The sequence below is a fragment of the Erpetoichthys calabaricus genome, chromosome 12 (genome assembly GCF_900747795.2).
Source record: "Erpetoichthys calabaricus chromosome 12, fErpCal1.3, whole genome shotgun sequence".
Classification (NCBI taxonomy): domain Eukaryota; kingdom Metazoa; phylum Chordata; class Cladistia; order Polypteriformes; family Polypteridae; genus Erpetoichthys; species Erpetoichthys calabaricus.
The window spans coordinates 93,887,409-93,909,758 of record NC_041405.2 but is presented as its reverse complement, the minus strand read 5'-3'; the positions used below and the strand labels follow the sequence as shown (position 1 = coordinate 93,909,758).

The 22,350-nt window shown below is 36.8% G+C and overlaps 2 protein-coding genes across 5 annotated transcripts in view; both read left to right on the top strand.

Annotated features, from left to right (window-relative positions):
* Positions 1-22,350, top strand: part of taf7 (TAF7 RNA polymerase II, TATA box binding protein (TBP)-associated factor) — a 124,680-nt gene that overhangs the window by 36,335 nt on the left and 65,995 nt on the right. The window lies entirely within an intron of this gene.
* Positions 1-22,350, top strand: part of LOC127529986 (tyrosine-protein kinase BTK-like) — a 143,594-nt gene that overhangs the window by 118,662 nt on the left and 2,582 nt on the right. Inside the window, 7 exon segments of the mRNA XM_051935462.1 lie at positions 188-267; positions 1,752-1,876; positions 2,669-2,737; positions 5,036-5,207; positions 6,749-6,965; positions 11,322-11,386; positions 15,566-15,684. Of these exon segments, the coding sequence (XP_051791422.1) occupies positions 188-267; positions 1,752-1,876; positions 2,669-2,737; positions 5,036-5,207; positions 6,749-6,965; positions 11,322-11,386; positions 15,566-15,684 (847 nt within the window).

Below are 22,350 nucleotides of genomic sequence, written 5' to 3'. Positions count from 1 at the left end.
TACACATCACATGCAATGTTTATGTGAGAGTGTTTGACTTGTATCGGGTGGTGCAATTTTTATTTCAGTCATGCATGTTTTAACATCTGATTATTTTTCCAGGTTTCTTATTTTCTCATGAGTATACAACAAACTTCAGAATTGTTCTGATGTTTTTTAAATGTGATGCCTGTTTTTATACTTTCAGAATAAAGATGGGGGATTTTTAGTTCGGGAATCCAGTAAACCAGGGAAATTCACAGTTTCATTGTACACTAAAGTTACTGGGTAAGTTATATCTACATATTTCTTTCCCATTTTTTATTTGCTTAAAATAAAATACAGATGTGTTGGTTTTCTTCTCTAAACTAAATTGCCAAATCCAAAACATAACAGCTAAGCACTTTCCACTGAATTAAAAACAGACTGACACATACAGTATCATGGAAACGTTGACAGGCTTAGCACATCACCAATACCAAGGCTGCTTTAGAAAACAACAAACATTGCTATATTTAGGTAGGATGCAAGCAGAAAGCCTAAAACCTTCTATGAACTGAGGCAATCTGCTGGGCTGATAAGAAGTTGCTGGGGCAGAAAAGGCATGGAGGTAAAACAGAACAATGACGTAATGGGATAGGTCATTAGGAAAGGAGAAAAAGCCAGGAGACTTCTCCAAGACCCGAAGTCACAGGAAGGTACTCATACTAGGAAATATGATTCATATGTTACATATTATTAAGGACAAAGAGCATGGGAGCTATCAGTTGTGCCAAGCCCTGTAGTTAATAATTGGGGTAAGTGATGGTAGGATTCCCATATGCTGCCACCAAACCTTAATGCTTCAGATTGTATTCTTGACAGTGGAATTAATTTTTAAGATTGCATTTGAATAAACCTCTGTAATGGTATTAGATAGATAGATAGATAGATAGATAGATAGATAGATAGATAGATAGATAGATAGATAGATAGATAGATAGATAGATACTTTATTGATCAAGATGGTATTAAGGCTGTTTCCTATCAGTGAGCTTGAAGTCATAAGGCAAGGGGTACAAGGATCTGGACAGATATGTAAGAGGGAAAGGAAAACAGATTTGGAAGTGGGCAGGAGTGTTTCTTGCCTGATGTTCTGTGTTTTGATGTTGCACAAGTGCTTGAGCCATACCATCTATTAGTTAAGAACCAAAGCCTGTTAAGTCAAGACCAATGGGACAGCTAGATTTTGTTTTCTGCTTATTTAATTTAATATTTTGTGTTCTGATTGTTCTTCCCTTGTGCTTTTATTTAATAAACAACTGATTTTATAATTATCTGGACTGTAGCACTTTTTTCCAGGTTAGGGAGGCACACAGATGCTGCCCCATCACCAACTCGCACCACAACCCTTTAAAGTTATTGTAGTCAAGAGAGTTAAAAGAGTCTAATTGTTTGTTATAATATTCTTAGAGTCAGAGCCGCACATTTGTTAAATAAATGTATTGTGCATGGCTGGAAGTGTATAATGTCCTTGGTGTTATGTTTACTGGTTCAGTGCTCAACCACTGAAACCATGCTCATTTCCATTTATTTTCTGCTGAAATGATAGGGCATATGTTTGTTCAAATAAAAGAGACTTAGAAATGTCAAGAATAGCAGTGGAAGCAACAAAAAAAAACCCCAATAATGACATTTTGGTGACTTAGCTTGACTGATGATCATGATTATATTTATTAGCAAAGGCCAAATGTGTCAAGATTAAGAGATCACACTATTTTAATTTTTCCTAGGGAGCCTGGAACCTGCAGGCATTACAACATTTGCACCGCACCACAAGGCCAATTTTATCTAGCAGAGAAACACTTTTTTGAGAGCATTCCAGAGCTTATCAACTATCACCAGCATAATTCTGCAGGTAAGATTTAAAGTTGATCACTGTTTGTTGTTTTAAGAGAAAATCCACTACACTAGGTTTGTTGTGATTCATTTTGATGTTCTCTGATCACTAGTTATAAACATTTTAGAACTAAATAAATCATTATTTTATTTAGTTAATTTTACACCAAGCAATATCACATGGATCTATACAGCACACACATTATAAATGCAATATAACTTGCAAGATTATGAGGTAGGTAGTACAAAAAGAGAACTGCAAAACTACATAAATAAGGAAAACCTAAACACAGTGATATATAATGTGCTGAATACATATTACTCTGGTCGGCTGGCACCCTGCCCAGGGTTTGTTTCCTGCCTTGCGCCCTGTGTTGGCTGGGATTGGCTCCAGCAGACCCCCGTGACCCTGTAGTTAGGATATATTGGGTTGGATAATGGATGGATGAATACATATTAAGAATCCAATGATATTAATAAATAGTTAATACAGTAATATACAGTAAGCATAAACAGTGTAAAGTCACAAAACAAATGTTAAAAAATATTTAAAGGTGGATATTCATCCTCAAGTTAAATGTTATGACTAACAAACCTAGGGAGAAAATATAAAAAATATGAGCTCTTTAGATCGATCCTTACATGTTTTTTCAGACTCAGTATAATACAAAGTACTGTAAAGAGTTCCAAAGAATAATAAAAACTGTAGTGTTAATGATTCAAACAAGTCAACACACTCACATCTCTGAATTAGCAAAAGAGAAACTTGGAAACTGATACCAAAAACTTTCAACTGTTCTTTGTTTTTCAGGGCTGGTAAGCCGTCTGAAGTACATTGTGTCCAATAAAAATCTCAGAGCACCAGCTAGACTAGGATATGGTAAGGCTTCAATAGGATTTTATGTCAAATACATTTATGACGTGTTCACTTTTCTGTGTATAGTCTCCTGAAAAGTCAAATCCTGAACAAAGGGAACAAAATTGTTTGTATTTTGTGGTATATTTCCTAAAACTTGATGAATAGGCACAATAATGTTACCTATACTGTATATCAGTCTATTGGCTTGTATCATTAGCTGCACATCACATATGGCTTTAGTTGCTGTCCTTAAACAGTTTTTACCATATTTGTATGCCCTTTACAGGCTTTAAGTTAATAAAATATATAACATAAAAATGGCATAAATGTATGATGCATTTATCAGACTGGCTCTTTGCCCACTTAAACCTCGCACATTTGATAACATTCTCATGCAGTAACTGGCACAAATTATACATTCTTTCTTTTTTCCAAAAACAGTTTCCAGATAGAATGGGTCTCATTATTTTAAGATAGATAAAGATAATGTGTGTACTAGAAATACAGAGCAAGAGTAATTATTCAAAATGTACTCAGTATTCCTTCTACTAAGGTGAAAACATAGCATTTCAGTCTGAATTCAGACAATTTTCCAATGCTGACAAAATAAGCACATTTAACTAGTAAAACAATTTAGAGTAAAGAAAAATGTTTCAACAGAACAAAGAACATACAGAGCATTTGTGTGCAGTAATGTTACTCACTATGAAATAAGAAAAATAAATCATACATAATGTTTTATTTTCTTAGTAACTGAGACTGATAACACAGCAAACATACAGAGAAGAGCTGAAAAATGTGAAAGAGCAAATTCTGTAACTGGGCTCAGGTTATAAAGGTGAGATGATGGCACCATTCCCCAGTAAAGTTAGAATGCATGAATTCAGTCCTTTTAGCTCAGGATTGTGCCATATAGGAAAAGCTGTTGCATATGCTGATATCTGCATTCTAGACAGATTCAGGTAATAGGGACTAGTACCTGAAATCCATTAGAATGGCACAGAAAAGAAACTGTTCCTTATTATACATTCTTTAGCTACTTTCTAAAAGGTGAAGTGGTTCACTGAATTTTGGTTAATGCTTGAATACCCCCAGTAGTCTACAGCTTTAAGAATTGTTCATCTTTCTTTTGGTCTTCATTATTAAGACTCCTGCTTTGTTTTCTCAATATGAAACTTGGTTTCAGATTTGGCATCAGTAACAGGACTGATTTATTGGCTATGAGCTCTCACTTGGTTTTTGAAATACCTTTCATCTCATGATCTCCATTTATAAGAAAATATTACTGTCTAATAACATGAATTTATTTGTATTTACTGTTTGCATTCTTTCTTTATCACTTTGCACATGACATCATTATATCTTGCCATGCTTAGAGCCTTCGGATGCATTACTATCATTGTAATGTTGTCGCACGTGTGTCAATTTATTGCATACTAGAAGCCATGTAATTTAAGAGGCTGCAATATCTCATCTGAACTTTATCTAAAAAAGAATGGCAAATCTCTTTGCAAGAAAAACTAATAAAAGTATGTTTTTTTAAGGTTTACAATCAAGCCCTTTCTGTTTTGCATTCTAACCTTGTCTACAAGTGAATCTATTACAACTAAACTACTAGACATATGCAGTTTTAATGTTTGCATAAACATAGCCTTAAATAGGGTGATATGATCAATCACACCTTGGGGAGATGATATGAATATGAGTGATTCAAAGGGCACAAAGTCACCAAATTAAATTTACATTTGAAAGGATCCAGCCATCATTTCAATACCATCCCTAAACTCATTCAAAGTACTAGAAGGAATATCCGAATGTTGCTTGCCAAAAATTCCAGGAGGATCCCAATGCATACCCCTTGGATGCCCCTATGGAAGAAAAGAAGGCCTAAGCCTGCCTCTATGCCAGATATTCTGCACACTTTCTCCATTCTGAAGCTCCTACTCCAGATCCTTAATGGTTTCCTAATGGCACTTCTTCTTCTCATGCAGTTTTACTATCTCTCTGGCCCCTAATAGGTGAATTATTCCTCATATGGCTGCCTGCCCAGTGATCGTACATAAGGATATGTGACATAAATGTGCAGTCATCTACAGTGTGATCACCTGGAAAGAAATAACTATTTTTCTTCATTTTTAGAAAAAAAATGACATTTTGTAATGAACATTTGGAGCAACACAAAAAAAAGTTTATATTTATAGAAATACAAAAACATTTATGAACAACAGCTCTGCCAATAACCTATTATATAAAAACAGTACATTTAGTTATCAATGGGAAATTTCTTTTATTGTGTTTTTGTTTTCTCTTTCATTGCAGGTGAATGGGAGATTGATCCCCGCCAACTCACGTTTTTAAAGGAACTTGGCAATGGGCAGTTTGGAGTGGTGAAGTATGGGAAATGGCAGGGTGTAAATGATGTTGCCATTAAAATGATCAAGGAAGGATCGATGTCTGAGGATGATTTCATTGAAGAAGCTAAAGTAATGATGTAAGTCAGGGAGAAGCCTTAATAAACAAAATTTTGATTAAACAGTTACAATGACCATTTGTCAGTCTGTCATTTACCCTGCCATGAATTATATATGTATACCAAGGCAGGTTTTACAGCATTATTAATTGTGGTCAAATGTTTGTTTTTTTGGTAAGAAAATGTACTATGGTTTGATTATCTTGATTCATTTGTTAATTTTCTAAAAGTTATTCCAATACTGGGTCATGGACACTGGAGCCTATCCATAGGAGAAGGCAGAATGTGACCTTGAATATGGTGTCACTTCTTTACTAGAAACACACACTCACATTGAGCCAATTTAGGGCTGCCAGTTCACCTAACGTTCCCATCTTTGGGATGTGAGGGGAAATTGGACTATCCAGAGAAAATACCACATAGACACAAGAAAAATTGCCATAATCCACAAAACCAGTGCCTCAGCTAGGATTTGAACCTCAGAATCTGGAACTGTAGAATAAAAAAAAAGAATGAAAATAGTGAACCTGGGTAGGAGTGGTGGCTCCGAGGTTAGAGATCTGCACCAGTAATTGGAAGGTTGCCGTTTTGAATCCCATAAATGCCAGAAGTGACTCTTCTCTGTTGGGACCTTGAGCAAGGCCCTTACCCTGCAATTGCTTTGTCCTGGGTATGGCTTTAATCTGCATCCAGCGCTGCAAGCAGGACTTCCAGCATACAGGGAAAACTTGGGGTTTGGTGGAAGGATTGGCACTCTAGCCACTGTAAAAAAACATCACAATGTTCAATGTGGTGCTAAGGCGTCACTTGCTGCACTTGGGTCCCAATTCTGGTGGTTCACTGTGTAGTGGGTGCGTCATCCTGCTGTCAGTGCATGTTCCCAACTTCTCTCTGTCTCTAGTTTGCTAAACTAGAAACAACTGCTGGAAAAATAATGAGTTAAAAGCATATCTCAACTATGCTGATAGGCTGATGTGTTAAAAATGCTTTTAACATAATACAGTACAGTAATATCATAACACAAGGTGTGATATTATTGAAGTTGAGCTCTTAACATGGGGACGGCAACCATTAAATTAACACATTTCTTACTTACATTTCTTATTTCTTTCTGTGTGCACTTAGTCTTCAGATTCCAAATGTCCCTTAACAATGTGCTGAACTATTCTAAAAACAGCATATACAGCTGTTTTGAAGAGTTTTACTAACAAACTAAAAAGAATAAATTAAGCAGAGTTGCTTGTCATAGGTGCTTAACACATCTGCATTGGTCATTCTGTTTTTCTTAGCTAAATGTTTAATCTTAGCTAAATGTTGTATTTATGTGTGACAACATAGTACAGATAGGATGTTATTTATCTAAATTGTGTTAATCATTATTTGTCCAGTATTTGTATTATTCTCAAGAGTGGTCTAGACAGTAGAAATTGTAAGTCTGCCTTTGTGAAAACAACAGACCGTGCAACAATAATTATGTCACTACTTAGGTGGTAATTGTAGTTATAGGTTTGCATCTAACTGGTATAATGTTTTGATTTCTGGCAGTGTATTTCTGTTCTCAGGAAACTCCAGCATACAAATTTGGTCCAGCTTTATGGAGTCTGCACAAAGCAAAGGCCAATCTTTATTGTGACTGAATTCTTAGTAAATGGCTGTCTGTTGAACTATCTACAGGAAATGATGAAGCCTGTTAATTTAGTATATCTTCTGGAAATGTGCAGAGACATTAGCAGTGGTATGGAATATCTGGAGTCCCAAAAGTTTATTCATCGAGACCTGGTGAGTACTAGCTGCTTTCTTAAAATTAGTTTATTACTTTTTGTAAATTAGTGAGTCAACTACTAACACAGTTCCCATACCTTTTGATTTTGTTATTTAAAAACAAAAATTATTATGAAAGAGCTTTATGGATTCTAATCTGCTAAATCAACTTTGAAGTATAATATATGTGGTACAAGGAGGAGGCTTAGAAAGACCAATATCCTTCTAGTTTGTTCACTCAGCCACCTAATTCATTCATTATCAGATCCGCATTAATTCGATTACAGAGTCATTTCTGCCAACATTGGATGTGACAGACATTGACACTGTCCATTGATAAATTTTTGTGGTCTGTCCAAAACTAGAATCCTGGTGCCAGTGTTACATCATAATTTTACTATCAGCACTACCTACATAGATGTATACTTTCAAATACCCCATACTGCATAGTAATAAAGAATTTTAGGAGTGGGCTGCAGTATGCCTGAAGAGCTATCTTTATTTGACTGCTGTCAATAACAAACCTAAGTTTTGGCACAGAAAGATTAAAACCAAACTACAGGTAAAAATGGCTTATTGGTTATCTGTAGCTTGCATTTTTGTTACTGCTGTATTGGTATCAAGTTGCTATGGTATTATGATGGTAAACCAAATAAGTCCCCCACCAACAGCGCGCCAGCTTGTGTCCTTGCCCCTTCCATATATTAAACATAACGTCGTACTTGGCACTACAGTTAAGCCTTGTGAACCAGCGCATGGCAGGGAGTACACGGTATCTGTTTCACTGCCACTAACAAAAATTAACCATCAATTCCAAAAACTCTAAAACAGTAATAAGCTCATGAAAAGTTTTTAGTTTGCTCCTAATATTGGCTGTGTTAGTACAGTGGAACCTCTAGATACGAGTTTAATTCGTTCCAGCACTGAGCTTGTATAGCGAATTTCTCGTATCTAGAACAAACTTCCCCATTGAAAATAATGGAAATCCAGTTAATCCGTTCTGCACCCCAAATATATTAACATAAAAATCAATTTTCCTAACAAATAACACTGATAAATTATATATACTGTAGTCTACCTTTAATAAATAACACTGGTAAATAATATAACTGATTATTAAAAGAATCAAAACAGGTGTCCAAAGTGCAGTAGAGCATTCAATAAATCTTTAAATAAATAATCCTTAAAACAGTTGTGAAGTGGAGGTTTAAAATACACAAGAATAACAATCCTTTAACACGAGGTTAAAACGTCAAAAGGATGCCGTCTTTAAAAAACAGATGACAATCCCCGGTGCTTCTTCTCAGTTAGCGTCTCACCTGCGGGCTCTGCAACAGGCGAGACACTCTTAATGCAGCTGACCTTCTCTACACCGTCCTGCTTCAGCTGTTTGGCTCGCCTGTTCAGCTCACTGTTCAGCTACACGCGAGCCTGCACTCACTCGCTCGCTCTCCCGCACCGCCTGCCTGCCTGCCTGCCTGTGCGCGCGCGCTCGCTCTCTCTCTCTCTCTCTCTCTCTCTCTCTCTCTCCTCTTTTCTTTTACTTCTTCTCCCCCTTAACCGGCTCGCGCTTCTCTATATATGCGGGGAGGACATGGCAGCTGCAGCCCATCAGCCACAGGAACAATCATGGATGTGGGCAGTTTCCCACCAGTGCACTTAAGTGAGAAACGCAGACACCGCAGATCGCGGCTTGCAACTGCTACCACGCCCCCTTGCTAAGCTGAGAGCTATACCCACAGCCTGGCTCGTGGCTCGTTACGCGAGCCAATGCTCGTATTTAGATCTGAATTTTTCGCTCATACTTTCCTCGTATTTTGAATTTCTCGTATACAGAGGTGATCGTATCTCGAGGTTCAACTGTATGTGCTTTTACAAATGTTTGTATGTGACCTGTGTCATAAGCACGACAAAAAGCCACACAAAAAAAAAGGTTTGGGGCAGCCACCTGTATATTGTTCCTGGCTGCAATGGATAATTGTTAAGCACAGATTTGTATAAGTTCGAGTCCACAACTGAACTGATTTGCAGGCACAAAGATGGCGGCTTTAAGGGAGAGTGAAGGAAGTGATATCACCACTGGGGCTGGAACCAGAAGTGACATCAACAGTAGGGGCGGGACCGGAAGTGACCTTATCAGTGGGACCAGGAATGGACATGATGTCATTTGGCCCGGGAATGTAAATGACGTCATCAGTAGGGCCGGAACTGGAAGTGATGTCATTGGGCCCGGAAAAGGAAATGATATCATCAGTGGGGCATGGAAACGGAAGTGGTGTCATTAAGGTCAGAAGCAGAAGTGACGTCATCAGGGCCAGCCGGAATTTCCTGTAACTGGTCTGCAGAGAAATGAAAGAGAGTTAGTGCACTTCGCCACCCCCTGGTCTGGCATGGAATTACTGTCATTCAGGCCCTTTAGCTGCCTCCCATGCACACGTGTGTGATACCTGCCAGCCCTGAGGTGCTTTACTTACTGCTATCGTATGTTAAACCTTTAAATGCATATTGTAGCAGCTAAATGGCATGTGGCCTACCCTATTGTCAGCAGCAATGGAAAATCACTGCCATGTGTCTGATTTTCTTTAGTTGTTTTAATGACCTTAAAATCAACACTTTTAATAGTTCTTTCTAACATTACTCATATTAATTTTAACTGGCTCAGTCAATATGGGTTTTGATAGTATTTTAACCATACCAACAAGAGTGAGAGGAGACTTTCCTGTTGTCTGCAACCTAACTGCATAACTGAAAACAAAAAACAAAAGTTTTAATGAATAAAATTATTTTAGTTCAGTATTCATTTGTATTCCCTGATCATCCATCCATCCATCCATTGTCTCCCGCTTATCCGAGGTCGGGTCGCGGGGGCAGCAGCTTGAGCAGAGATGCCCAGACTTCCCTCTCCCCGGCCACTTCTTCTAGCTCTTCCGGGAGAATCCCAAGGCGTTCCCAGGCCAGTCGAGAGACATAGTCCCTCCAGCGTGTCCTGGGTCTTCCCCGGGGCCTCCTCCCGGTTGGACGTGCCCGGAACACCTCACCAGGGAGGCGTCCAGGAGGCATCCTGATCAGATGCCCGAGCCACCTCATCTGACTCCTCTCGATGCGGAGGAGCAGCGGCTCTACTCTGAGCCCCTCCCGGATGACTGAGCTTCTCACCCTATCTTAAAGGGAAAGCCCAGACACCCTGCGGAGGAAACTCATTTCAGCCGCTTGTATTCGCGATCTCGTTCTTTCGGTCACTACCCATAGCTCATGACCATAGGTGAGGGTAGGAACATAGATCGACTGGTAAATTGAGAGCTTCGCCTTGCGGCTCAGCTCCTTTTTCACCACGACAGACCGATGCAATGCCCGCATTACTGCGGATGCCGCACCGATCCGCCTGTCGATCTCACGCTCCATTCTTCCCTCACTCGTGAACAAGACCCCGAGATACTTGAACTCCTCCACTTGGGGCAGGATCTCGCTACCAACCCTGAGAGGGCACTCCACCCTTTTCCGGCTGAGGACCATGGTCTCGGATTTGGAGGTGCTGATTGTCATCCCAGCCGCTTCACACTCGGCTGCGAACCGATCCAGAGAGAGCTGAAGATCACGGCCTGATGAAGCAAACAGGACAACATCATCTGCAAAAAGCAGTGACCCAATCCTGAGCCCACCAAACTGGACCCTCTCAACACCCTGGCTGCGCCTAGAAATTCTGTCCATAAAAGTTATGAACAGAATCGGTGACAAAGGGCAGCCCTGGCGGAGTCCAACTCTCACTGGAAACGGGTTCGACTTACTGCCAGCAATGCGGACCAAGCTCTGGCACCGATCGTACAGGGACTGAACAGCCCTTATCAGGGGGGCCGGTACCCCATACTCTCGGAGTACCCCCCACAGGATTCCCCGAGGGACACGGTCGAATGCCTTTTCTAAGTCCACAAAACACATGTAGACTGGTTGGGCAAACTCCCATGCACCCTCCAGGACCCTGCTAAGGGTATAGAGCTGGTCCACTGTTCCGCGACCAGGACGAAAACCACACTGTTCCTCCTGAATCCGAGGCTCGACTATCCGACGGACCCTCCTCTCCAGGACCCCTGAATAGATTTAAATGACCTGTTTGGACCTACAGAATTTCATGGGATCTCTCATTACTCTTTGCTATTTTACCTTACAACTTGGATTTCTTTCTATTATGAATTGAAAGATTACATCCTTAGTTTTTGCCATGAATTTTGACAAAAGACATTTTTTTCTTTTTGTTTACTAAAGGATCTTAATTGTGTTAGTTCAAGTAAATTTTAGTGGGGAGTATTTTAAACGGTAATACTAAAGTATGAATATTGAAATTTAAAGTATAGAATTATTATTTTTATTTCTTCATAGGCCGCAAGAAACTGTTTGGTTGATGACTGTGGAACTGTAAAAGTGACTGATTTTGGTTTGTCAAGGTATGTTTAATGTCACATTTATCGTTTGTGTATTCCCTTACATATAGTATTGTATTTATTTCATATACACAAACAACCTAATGATAACAGTATCCTAATTATCAATTTAAACGCCAGCTCAGTTTGCACAAAATAACATGTACAAAACCAAAGAATTTCTGACACAATAGCTCGACATATTAAAATTATTTTTCCTCCTGAAATTTCCTATACATCAGAAATGATGTGCTTCTATAAAATTGACATGCAAAGGAATGTCAGACAAGGGAGAGTACAACATATGATGGAATACACAAAGAAACACAAAATGTCGCTGATCTGTACAACACCCCTTATACTGTAGGTTATAGGAACCCCACCTAGTTGTGTGTCCTCACTTGGAGCTGCTGGATTCAGATTGCTGTCTTATAGAGCCAAGCTAAAAGAGAATTTACCCCTCCTTGATACCATCTGGACTGTGAGATAGTCTTCTTTTTACAGCAGGCTCCCTCCATTTTAGCCTTGTTACACTCGCTCTCCTTATTACACTGCACATCAGCCACTTCCCAACTTCCAGCTACTATGTAGACTCTCTCTCTTTTCCTTCTGCCAGTAAGTTCTGCCTTCCCCCAGATCCTCTGCTATTTCTAAATTCATCGTCTTACTGGACTAAGCCAATCTTGAACCCAAGGTCACATACAGGCCAAGACATAGAATTATATAGATGCCAGGTTAGAGATCCCTTTAGTAAACCCCAGTGTTCGTGCACCCCTGAAACCTGCATAATTCCTAAAGGAATAGTTATTCTAGGAATTTCTAAGGCTGCATAATTTAAAGAGGAAATACAGTCCCACTCCTCTGTCTCAGGAACCTTGTTATGGTCTTCTCAAATCTGCCCTTAAATGGACAATACAATCCCAATTTACCTGAGTAAGGCTGATGTGTTGCCATATAGTGGATGTGAGGACTTCTCAGTTCCTGCTAGTCACACATGGCCTCTTTTTAACTTAGAAGGGCTCCAAAAAGTGACTCTCCAAGGATATTAATCTTGAGGAAAGTATCTACTGTTCTGTTATAGCATTTATTTTTCAACAGTGAGTTGCAGAAGTAATTTATGCCTTCTGTGAAAATTCCCTGCACTCCTCGATGCTCTATTACAGCACATTACTATATCCTTTACAGTTCCAGAATGTCACACAGAAATTGCTTCCTTTCTTAGAACCCCTTTATTTCAGAATCCATCTAATTCCCAGACATTTTTCAAATAGCTAATCATTCACAACAAACAAATAAACGTACAGTTGTTTGTGACAACTATGAGTTATTCACAGGCTTAAATTTATTATAATCTGAGTCAATTAAAATTAGTGCATTTACATTAAAATCACTGCTTCTTCCACAACAATGTTGTATCTTCTTATGTTCTTGAAAAGACAATTTCATGACTTCATGCATATATTTGCTGAGACAGCTCAGTCTCTGCAAACATACTAGATTTTGAGCTGGATGATGAGTTTCAACTGCTATTGTTTGTTTTCTCACATACTGTAGCCTTGATTGTGCAGTTTACTGGTTAATTACTTGTGTGAAACCGTAAAAAAAAACATTCTCAGTGTTCACTACAATCCTAAGAACTTAATCTCTTTTTGTAGCACAATTTACTGCAACAGTAAACTATTTCCAAACTGAAAAAGAAAATGTAATTATGCACAGAGCAGAAATATTTTAGATTCAAAGAGGTTTTAAATTATATAATTTATATAATTACTGCAAAAATTAAAATTACAATTGTAAAAAATGAATTAGTCAGTGTAGATAAAATACTCTTAATACTGATTTACAGAGCCTTACTTTCATAGTAAGTTTCATAATGAGTCAAAGACTTCAAACATTTTCACACTTCAACATGTAGACTGTAAGGGGAGGCTTTCATCATGCAAAGTTAGAAACATTAAAGTGCAAACTGTCTACAACCAAAAGACCTTTGCTTACACACACATTTGCCACATTGCTTTCACTTCAAGTAGGTGGAGGTCTTGAACGCATAAACCTCATATACAGTACAATTAAGACAAACCTACCAGTGAAAAGAAAGGATTCAGAATTCATCTTGTGTGTTCTAAACCTTATATAATGTTAATACATATTAAAATATTGTATCCAGAGCATTGGGACTGTGGCAAAAAAGAAAGTGAGTTCAGAGAAAATAAAAACTAACACATTTATTTTCACAACATAGTTTAAAAGTGCAGAGGAAGGAAATAATAATAACAATAATAATAAATAATTCTGAATATTTATATAACGACAACGACAACGACATTTATTTATATAGCACTCTCCATACAGGGAGGACCCGGGACATGAACCCATGATCTCCTTACTAGAAGGCAGCAGCACTACCACTGCATCACCTGCGTGAAAGAAGCAAAAAATGGGCAGACAAGGTCATTTTCAGCTGAAAGAGACAGTACTGCTTTACTTTTGGCTTCCTGAAGCATTCATACTCTCTTAAGAAGACCATTTTTAAATGACTATGCTGCCATGCCATCAAATAGTTATTCTCTGCTTCATAGCTCAAACTTTAAGATAATTGGGAAAAGCCTGTGGTACAAATCCATTTTGGGATCAATAACCACCCGCAATGTACTACAGGCTCCAGGGAATAGTCAATCTTAGTGCCAGTCTGCTGGGTAGTTTCAAAATTAAATACTAATGCAATCTCTATAAAGTGTATGCAGCAAGATGTGTCTGACATTGTGCAGAGTTCTGTTTCACACTACAAGTAGATGTGCACAACTTATGCCAATTCATAGACTGAGGATATTGGCAATGCCTAGGGAAGGAACAGTCAACCAGTTTCTCAAGCAGACAGTCATTGTTACCTTTAATTGCTCTCATTGTTTAATTAGCTGACCCATTTTTTCCCCTTAATTTTGCATTTAGATAGCTAGGAAGCAGAGTAGTGTCATTTTTACACTTAAAGGAAATTAAGACATATTTGTATGTTATCTGTATCTTTAAATACTTGTCTTGTTGCTTTTTAAATTCACTTTTTCTGTGGATATTTATTTCTTAATTGTATCTGAATGCTGACAATTAAAGATGAACAGAGCAGACACCAGAGCAAAAGACTCTGAAAGGAGAGACTACTTCAATGTTACCCACTCGTGTGTTCATTAGTAAATAACTGTCTAAATAACCAGAACATTAAAAATATATTTAAAGGAAAAAGAATTAATTATTACCCATCTAATACATACAAGTTCCTGTTTCATTCAGTAAAAATATAATATAACTAGTCTGTAATTTATGGATTGATGCAGAAAACTTAGTAGGAAATAATGGCTTCCTTAATTAAAGTAGGAGTCTAATTAAGAGAAGAAATGGGCCGAGACAAAAACCTGCAGCCACAGGGAGCCCCCGGGATATGAACATTTAAAAGCACTGATTTGGACCTTAGTACAGACTGAGAGAATGTCTGAAATTATTATTAATACCTTGCATAACAAATGGGGACACAACACATGAAAGCTGAGATTTACTATCTCCTTATTTACAGTATAATGTTAAGTGACTGCCATGTGAAAAACTAGTTTCTTTCTGATTAGATACACAATGTCAGTTTAATGTGGCGTGTTACCAGTTTCTTTGCACACTTTAATAAATAATTCTGTAAACTCTTGGATATTTATTCTTTCTGGCAATATGTTGGCCAAACCTACAACTCTCCCCTCTTGACTATTTTAGATGCCCTTTTTAGCAGATCTGAATTTAACTGGAGATTTTAACTTACTGTATGGTTGATAGAACACATTTTGATGCACTTCTCAGCCACTTATGCTATTCCTACATCTCATTTTTTATTTGTGGTTTGATAGCACACCTACAGTATATAATTTGAAAGTTTCAACCAGTAATACACACATTTTGTTCTTTATCACCAGAGAAGTCTTATGGCATTTAAAAATAAGAAACTTTCAGGCAATAGACATACTTTATTTAAATCAATACTGCTGTGTTACTTTCAGATGCAATGAAGCAATATATTATATGGTAAGATAAAAATGATTAATATATTCTATTTAAAGATTCAGTCATTTAGTGTTAACATTCCTCATTTTGTAATTTTCAAAGGTTCTGTTTTATAGATAATGAAAAAGTTTTCTTTTGATTATCTTTTTCTTTCTGACTTTTCAGGTATGTCTTGGATGATGAATACACAAGCTCTGCTGGTAGCAAGTTTCCTGTACGTTGGTCACCACCTGAAGTTCTACTTTACTGCAAATTCAGCAGTAAATCAGATGTTTGGGCTTTTGGTCAGTTCTTCATTTTGTCATCATAAAGCATTACTTACTAACATCATGAATTTTTCCTTTTTAATAACTAATGCTCACACTTTCCACCTTATAAATGCACAATTCTTCTTTTAACACATAATCTTTAGACTTAATATCCGTAGTAATAAATGAGCATGCTAATACTCCATCACTGTAGGTGGTGATTACTATGGATATTTATTGAAGGAGAAGCAAATAGAAGACAATTGTCTGGAAATTCTTCATTCATATAGTTCAAGGGTGATACAACAAGGTCCCTGCAAAAGAGAAGTTTATACCTTGGCAACTGAATGTGTTTGTCTTTTTTTTTTTGATATAGTGGGAACAACAATTTTCTGATGAAAAAGGGCTTCTATGGACTATATTCACAAGTATTACTTATGAAAACTTTGAAATCACTTCAATTTTTTTTCCAGCACCGTCTGATTCATCACTATGACGTTCACATATGATATACCTTTTAAAATCCATCTTGATGTCTACTTATGCAAGACATTGAGTTTTTTTGGGTTTCTGCCCTTTTACACACAAAAATGCCCTAATTTGTAGGCCATTTCTGGACCATATTTTATGCAGGAAATTACACCCTTATGATAAAGAATGAACCAACAGGAGTCTTCAGCAGAAATGATCAGAAGGACTTGAAGTTGTTTATACCACCTCAACCGACCCCATTGGTTTCACCCTTCCAATGGCATACAAGAGGTTACTCCTCAAATCTTTGTAAAAATGGGAATCAATAATATATGTATGTTGAGCATTGTTTAATATGCTATTTCAAGGTTGCTGATCATGAAAAATATTTTTGATCTTTAATTTTTCAGTGGCCCTACCTCTATACTCCCAGAAGATTAAAAATGACAAATTTCAAAAATAAGCATATGGGGTGTCATTTTAGACTATTTCATGGTCAGTTATTACAAATACAATGTTATTTTTGATTCCTGATTCCTTAATAGGAATCTAGCATTCTATGGTTCCCTAAATGCAGGTGACAAATTATTAATTTATATTACAATCGAGAATATTTAGAAAAAAAAAACTTAATTGAAGCACATATTTTAATATTTCAAATATCTGATTTAACTATTCTTGTTTATATTGTACTTCTAAATCATAAAGTAAATAATTACATTTGTTATGAACACTCCGAAGTAGGGCAATTTACAGTAATTCAGACTTTTTATATTGCTCATTTAATCAGAAAGCACTACATTGATAATGAATGTATTATTTATTTAGTAAGCATAATGTATCAAATGTGGGAAAAATACTGTAAAAATTATCAATCTACAAATTGTAAACGCTTTTATTACAGAGAATAAAATCAAAATTTAGTAATTATACTAAAATACTGTCTGAAAATATTCATTGATCACTTAATATTGTATGAGAGAGACTCTTGGATCATTGGCTACAAAATGTTTGAGGTGTGCTTTATGGAAGCTGTCACCTTCTGCTAATACAGTTCATTTTATTACATTCATTCTAATACATCTATGAATTATTAAATTAAAATGTTTCATACTGTCTCTCATGATAGTACTTCACAAAGAGGGTTGCATGTAATTAAACTTATAAAAAGTAGTGAGTGGCCTTGAGGCAGGGCATAGAACTTTACACCATAAGGCTACTGTTTCAGTCCCTGTTCCCACAGTGTGCCCTTCACAGTGTCACTTAACCTGTCTATGGTCCAACTATAAAGCCACGTCCATTGCATAAGAAAAAATTTAGAAGTGAGCATCAGTAGGCTTGCGCCCTAGGAACCAAGTTAACTAAACTGTTTTATAACGTTTTAGTAATTACAGTATATACCATTCTGATGCTGATCGTTCTGATCATAAAATAGGTCATTATGATACCAATTGACAAAAAGAATTCATAATCAATTGCAGAATTATGATATTTGAGGGTTCCTCTAAAGTGCCTCTTTCTCTTGCATGATTTGGCTCAAAAACCAATTTGCACATCATCATCTCATAACAGACTTAAGTTTCAAGTTTGGTATTTTTCCATCCAGCTGTTTTAGCTCTAGACCATCCTCAAGAAACTGTGACACACAGACAAACACACACCCACCATCGAGATATTGATGTTTCCGTTATCGGGGAGTCCTAAAACGTCGCGATCCATTGAAAGCCAGATATCTAAATTCGCTCCTCCCCCATTGAAGATAGGTTATGGTGGGGGAGGGTGCAAAGCAAAAACATTTTCACACAAAATTATGTCATATCTAATCCAAGCTATCATAGGCTGCAGGGCAAGAATAAATCCTGGACTGGACGGCAGTTCATCTTCTGAAATGGGCACACTCACTATGGCCAGTTTAGCATTGCCAATTCACCTACTCTTCATGTCTTTGGACAGCAGGAGGGAAACCAGAGCGCCTGGAGGAAACCCTCACAGATACAGGGAGAACCTGTAACTTCAAGCAGAGAAGACCTGGGAAACTAAATCTGGTCTCTTTACTGAGAGCGCTACCACTGCTGTCCCACATACAATCAGTGGTTTAATTTGCATGAAAATTGACAAGTAACGTTAGGTCAAGTCATGTAAAACAGATGAAACATTATTCCAGCACCAGAGCAAAAGAATGATGTACTAGTCCAGAATAAAGTTATTCATGGAGGTTGTTTACCAACATAGTGGGTAACATAAGTGGTTTACTTCGTGGCATAGAATAATTTCAGGTCTGAAATGGTGTCCCAGTGCATAGCTAACCAAATATATTGCAACTGACCTACCATACAGTGTGTGAAAAGGATATGAGCTGATTTGGCATTCCAGAATATACAGCACTGGAATTGTGTAGACATTCCATGGAAACAGCAGGTTAAACATTTTCCTTTTAAAAAGTGATAGATAGATAGATAGATAGATAGATAGATAGATAGATAGATAGATAGATAGATAGATAGATAGATAGATAGATAGATAGATAGATAGATAGATAGATAGATAGATAGATAGATAGATAGATAGATACTTTATTAATCCCAAGGGGAAATTCACAGATATTAGGTTTTTGGTGTTTGTTCAAACTGTGACTACAAAGGAGCAGAGACATTATATGGCAAAACTTGTCCACACCACTCTCACCTGATACTAGACATCCGTGAAAATTGCTGGGGTCATCAAATGGACTCTCTGCAAATCATTGCTTCATAGTCTGAAGCAATACCAGAAGATCCACAGAGAAGGTTGGAACCTGTGAAATGGTATTGTGTGTTTCAGATTTTTCCTTACAGATTTAAGAGCATTCCTCCAACGATATCCCACTGTCTCGTTCAGTGGGGTGCCATATCTTGGGATATATTTGGCTTCTATACACCCAGCCTTGTAAAGAAATACTGTTTTGACTTATCACAGTTATTTATGTTTCTGCAGCTTGGTGAACTTTGTAGTCTTGATATGCTTTAGCTGCAGTACAAGAATTCTGTGGTTATGTTGATTTGACCTTGTGCAGTTATATCATTTTATGGCAAACTTGATGTGCTTCGTCTGCTGGAGGTTGTGAATGTAAAAGACATTCAGACCTAATCATTTGTATGTCTGGCCCTGCTGAACCCACAGTCTGTAGCCGAGCAGACAGTGCAATGAGTGACATACTTTGACAAGAAATTTTTAAAAAATGCCATACATTTTAATACACAGGATTCTTTTTTCATTTTTTTTTTTACATATTTAAATAGTTTTTGGGTACATTTTTGTTTTATTGGACAATCAAATAGGAAATGAACTAAGAAAAGATAGTAAAAACAATAAATGAGTCACTATTTCACTAGTGTGAAGAAAATCTTCATCATGTTTTAATTATGATAACCCTTAAGGAAAGGAGAGTTGTCTGTATTTGTATCTGTCTGGCTGCTAAGACTCTTTCATTCCAACAGATTGCACATCACAAACATTAACACTGTTTTTATTAATCCCATAGCAAATGGCATATAATAGAGATATATGCATTGTATAATGCAATGCAAACTTTAATATTGAGGACTACGTTGATTACTTAGATTTCAATCTATCTTAGACGGACAGCAGAGCTAGTATTATAAAAGGAAAACATGGTTGCAATGAAAATTCACAGACATTGAGGTCTTCTCTATCCAGAACTACTGTAGATGACTTATTGGGAATTCTCAGGAAAATGTGTGCAGCACTACAACAACAACAACATTTATATATATAGCACATTTTCCTACAAATGATGTAGTTCAAAGTGCTGTACAAGATGAAGAAAGAAAAGTTTATAAAAAACAAAAATATAAAAATAAGATTAGGCAATACTGTAGCTGCGTTTTCCCAAAGTTTCTAAAATTCAGCAGCTCCAACTTAAAAAATGGGATTCAACAAAAGCCTGACACGCAGAAATGATTCCACAGACAAAATATCTTTGTTTTTTAAAAGTTTAGTTAAGTTTGAAAGTAAAACAGTTCACACAAAAAAGAAAATTAAAAATAGCAAAAAAAAAAAGAAAGATTATAATAAGAAAAAATTTAGTTCTAAGCTTAATCTTGTTACATCTTAAATCATTACTAATTACTTATAATTTCTGAACCATTTCAAAACGGTCAGAAAACTGTATACTTATCCCATTTCTAAACTTAAAATGGGTTTATCAAGTCCCTCTTTACTGGGACCTGTTCTAAACACAACTAAACTTAATATTACACTGTTTCTCAATTATAGCAAGAAGATTCTATCTCTTACTAACTTATAGGGGGGGGAAAGACTTTACCATTGTCTATGACTTTAGAAGAAATTATATTCTATTCAAATAAAGCAAACATTAATATGAGTTTAACTCAAAACTTTAAGTTTCTAAAACTGGCTCTTACAAATACTAAATAACAAAGAATAAAGTAAAGGTCGGGAGGACAGAAAAAACAAAAAAACTCTTGGAGTTTTCAAACAAAACCTGCAGGGGTTCCAAGGCCACGAGACCTCCCAGCCCCCACTGGGCATTCTGTCTAACATAAATGATCCTAAATCAGTCCTCATGGTTTTCAGGCTTCATGTGAAAGAATTAGACGATGATGGTCATGTGGACATCTGGTCTTCAACCCATCAATGTAGGAACATCACGGTGCTTTGATCGGGTGGTGGTGATGCAGATCGCCACCACAGAAAAAACGGGAAAAGAACAGCAGAGAAAATAGGGCTTAGTATGGATTGCGGAGCCATGAAAATAAATGATAATTCAATGCATATACAGAATTTCAGGGTTACACTAAATTGGAGCTATAAGAAAGCCATGTTAAAATAATGTGTTTTTCGCAGTTTTTTAAAGTGCTTCACCGTATTAGCCGGATGAAATTCTATCAGTAATCTGTTCCAGATTTTAGGTGCATAACAGCAGAAGACTACCTCATCACTTCTTTTAAGTTTAGCTCTTGGAATTATAAGCAGACACGCATTTTAAGACCTAAGGTTACGATTTGGAGTGTAAAGTGAAAGGCATTCTGAAATATAGGATGGAGAGAGATTATTTAAGGCTTTGTAAACCATAAGCAGTATATTAAAGTCAATTCTAAATGGAACAGGTAACTAGTGTAGTGACATCAAAACTGGAGAGATGTGCTTGGATTTTATTTTCCTAGCTTAGATTCTGGCAGCAGCATTCTGCACTAGTTACAACCGATTGATGTCTTTCTTGGGTAGTCCTGAGAGAAGTGCGTTATAGTAATGCTAAGTGCAAGAACTCTCCCAAACTAATAAATATATACGTAAGTGAAACATAATATATAATATAAACTTAAAATTACTATTTAAAATGAACAAATATGAAAATATATGAAAAGTCTACTTTAACACAAGTTTACAGTAGAGGACAAAGTGAAAAGCCATGTGTTGATGAAACCTATTCGGCCCATTATTTAAGCAACTTGTTTATGTACACTAATATACAACAAATGAATAAAGAAAGCACCCTTGCTGATCATCATATATAAAATCATGAATGCTGACCCTTCCAATTAAATGGCAAAATGAGCTGAACACCTTAAAATAACAGGAGTAGATATCCTGCTTGATAACCCTTACTGCCTGAATGTGCAAATTAGTCAGACATCTGTTGTAAGTTAGAAAAGACTGGTCTAGATTTAAGTTTTCCTAAATACCTACTTGAGACATTAGGATGACTCTGCAAGCAGTCTATGCTCACTACCTCATTTCTGATGATTTGGTTTCACCAATCAAATCTAAACTGAAACTTCAACTTCAACCTCGGTCTAAATCTCTTCTATTCTTTTCACTTCAGTAAATTGACTTAATTCATGTTTCATGTGTATTTGCATATTGTGATCCTTGTTGCCTTGAAATAATGGTGAAATGTAAATATTTTTACTTTATTTATTAAGAAAAGCACACATATTGGAAGGTAGTAGGTGTTCGCTAAGAAAGGCCATTTCAATATATCAATATTTAGAGGTTCAAAGCAACAACAGAAAAATTAAACACCTCATAATCTCAAAAATGCTTTGATTGATTTAACTTGAAATTTGGTGCAGTTGTGGAAAAAGAAAATCAACGTTTTGTTGTTACCCAATATATTTTGGTAATATGGTTTTAGCAATGGGGTATTCTTAGGGACCATGTCCATTTTTGCTTCAATGGTGCTCGCGCAGAGAAACTGGGTGTACAGTT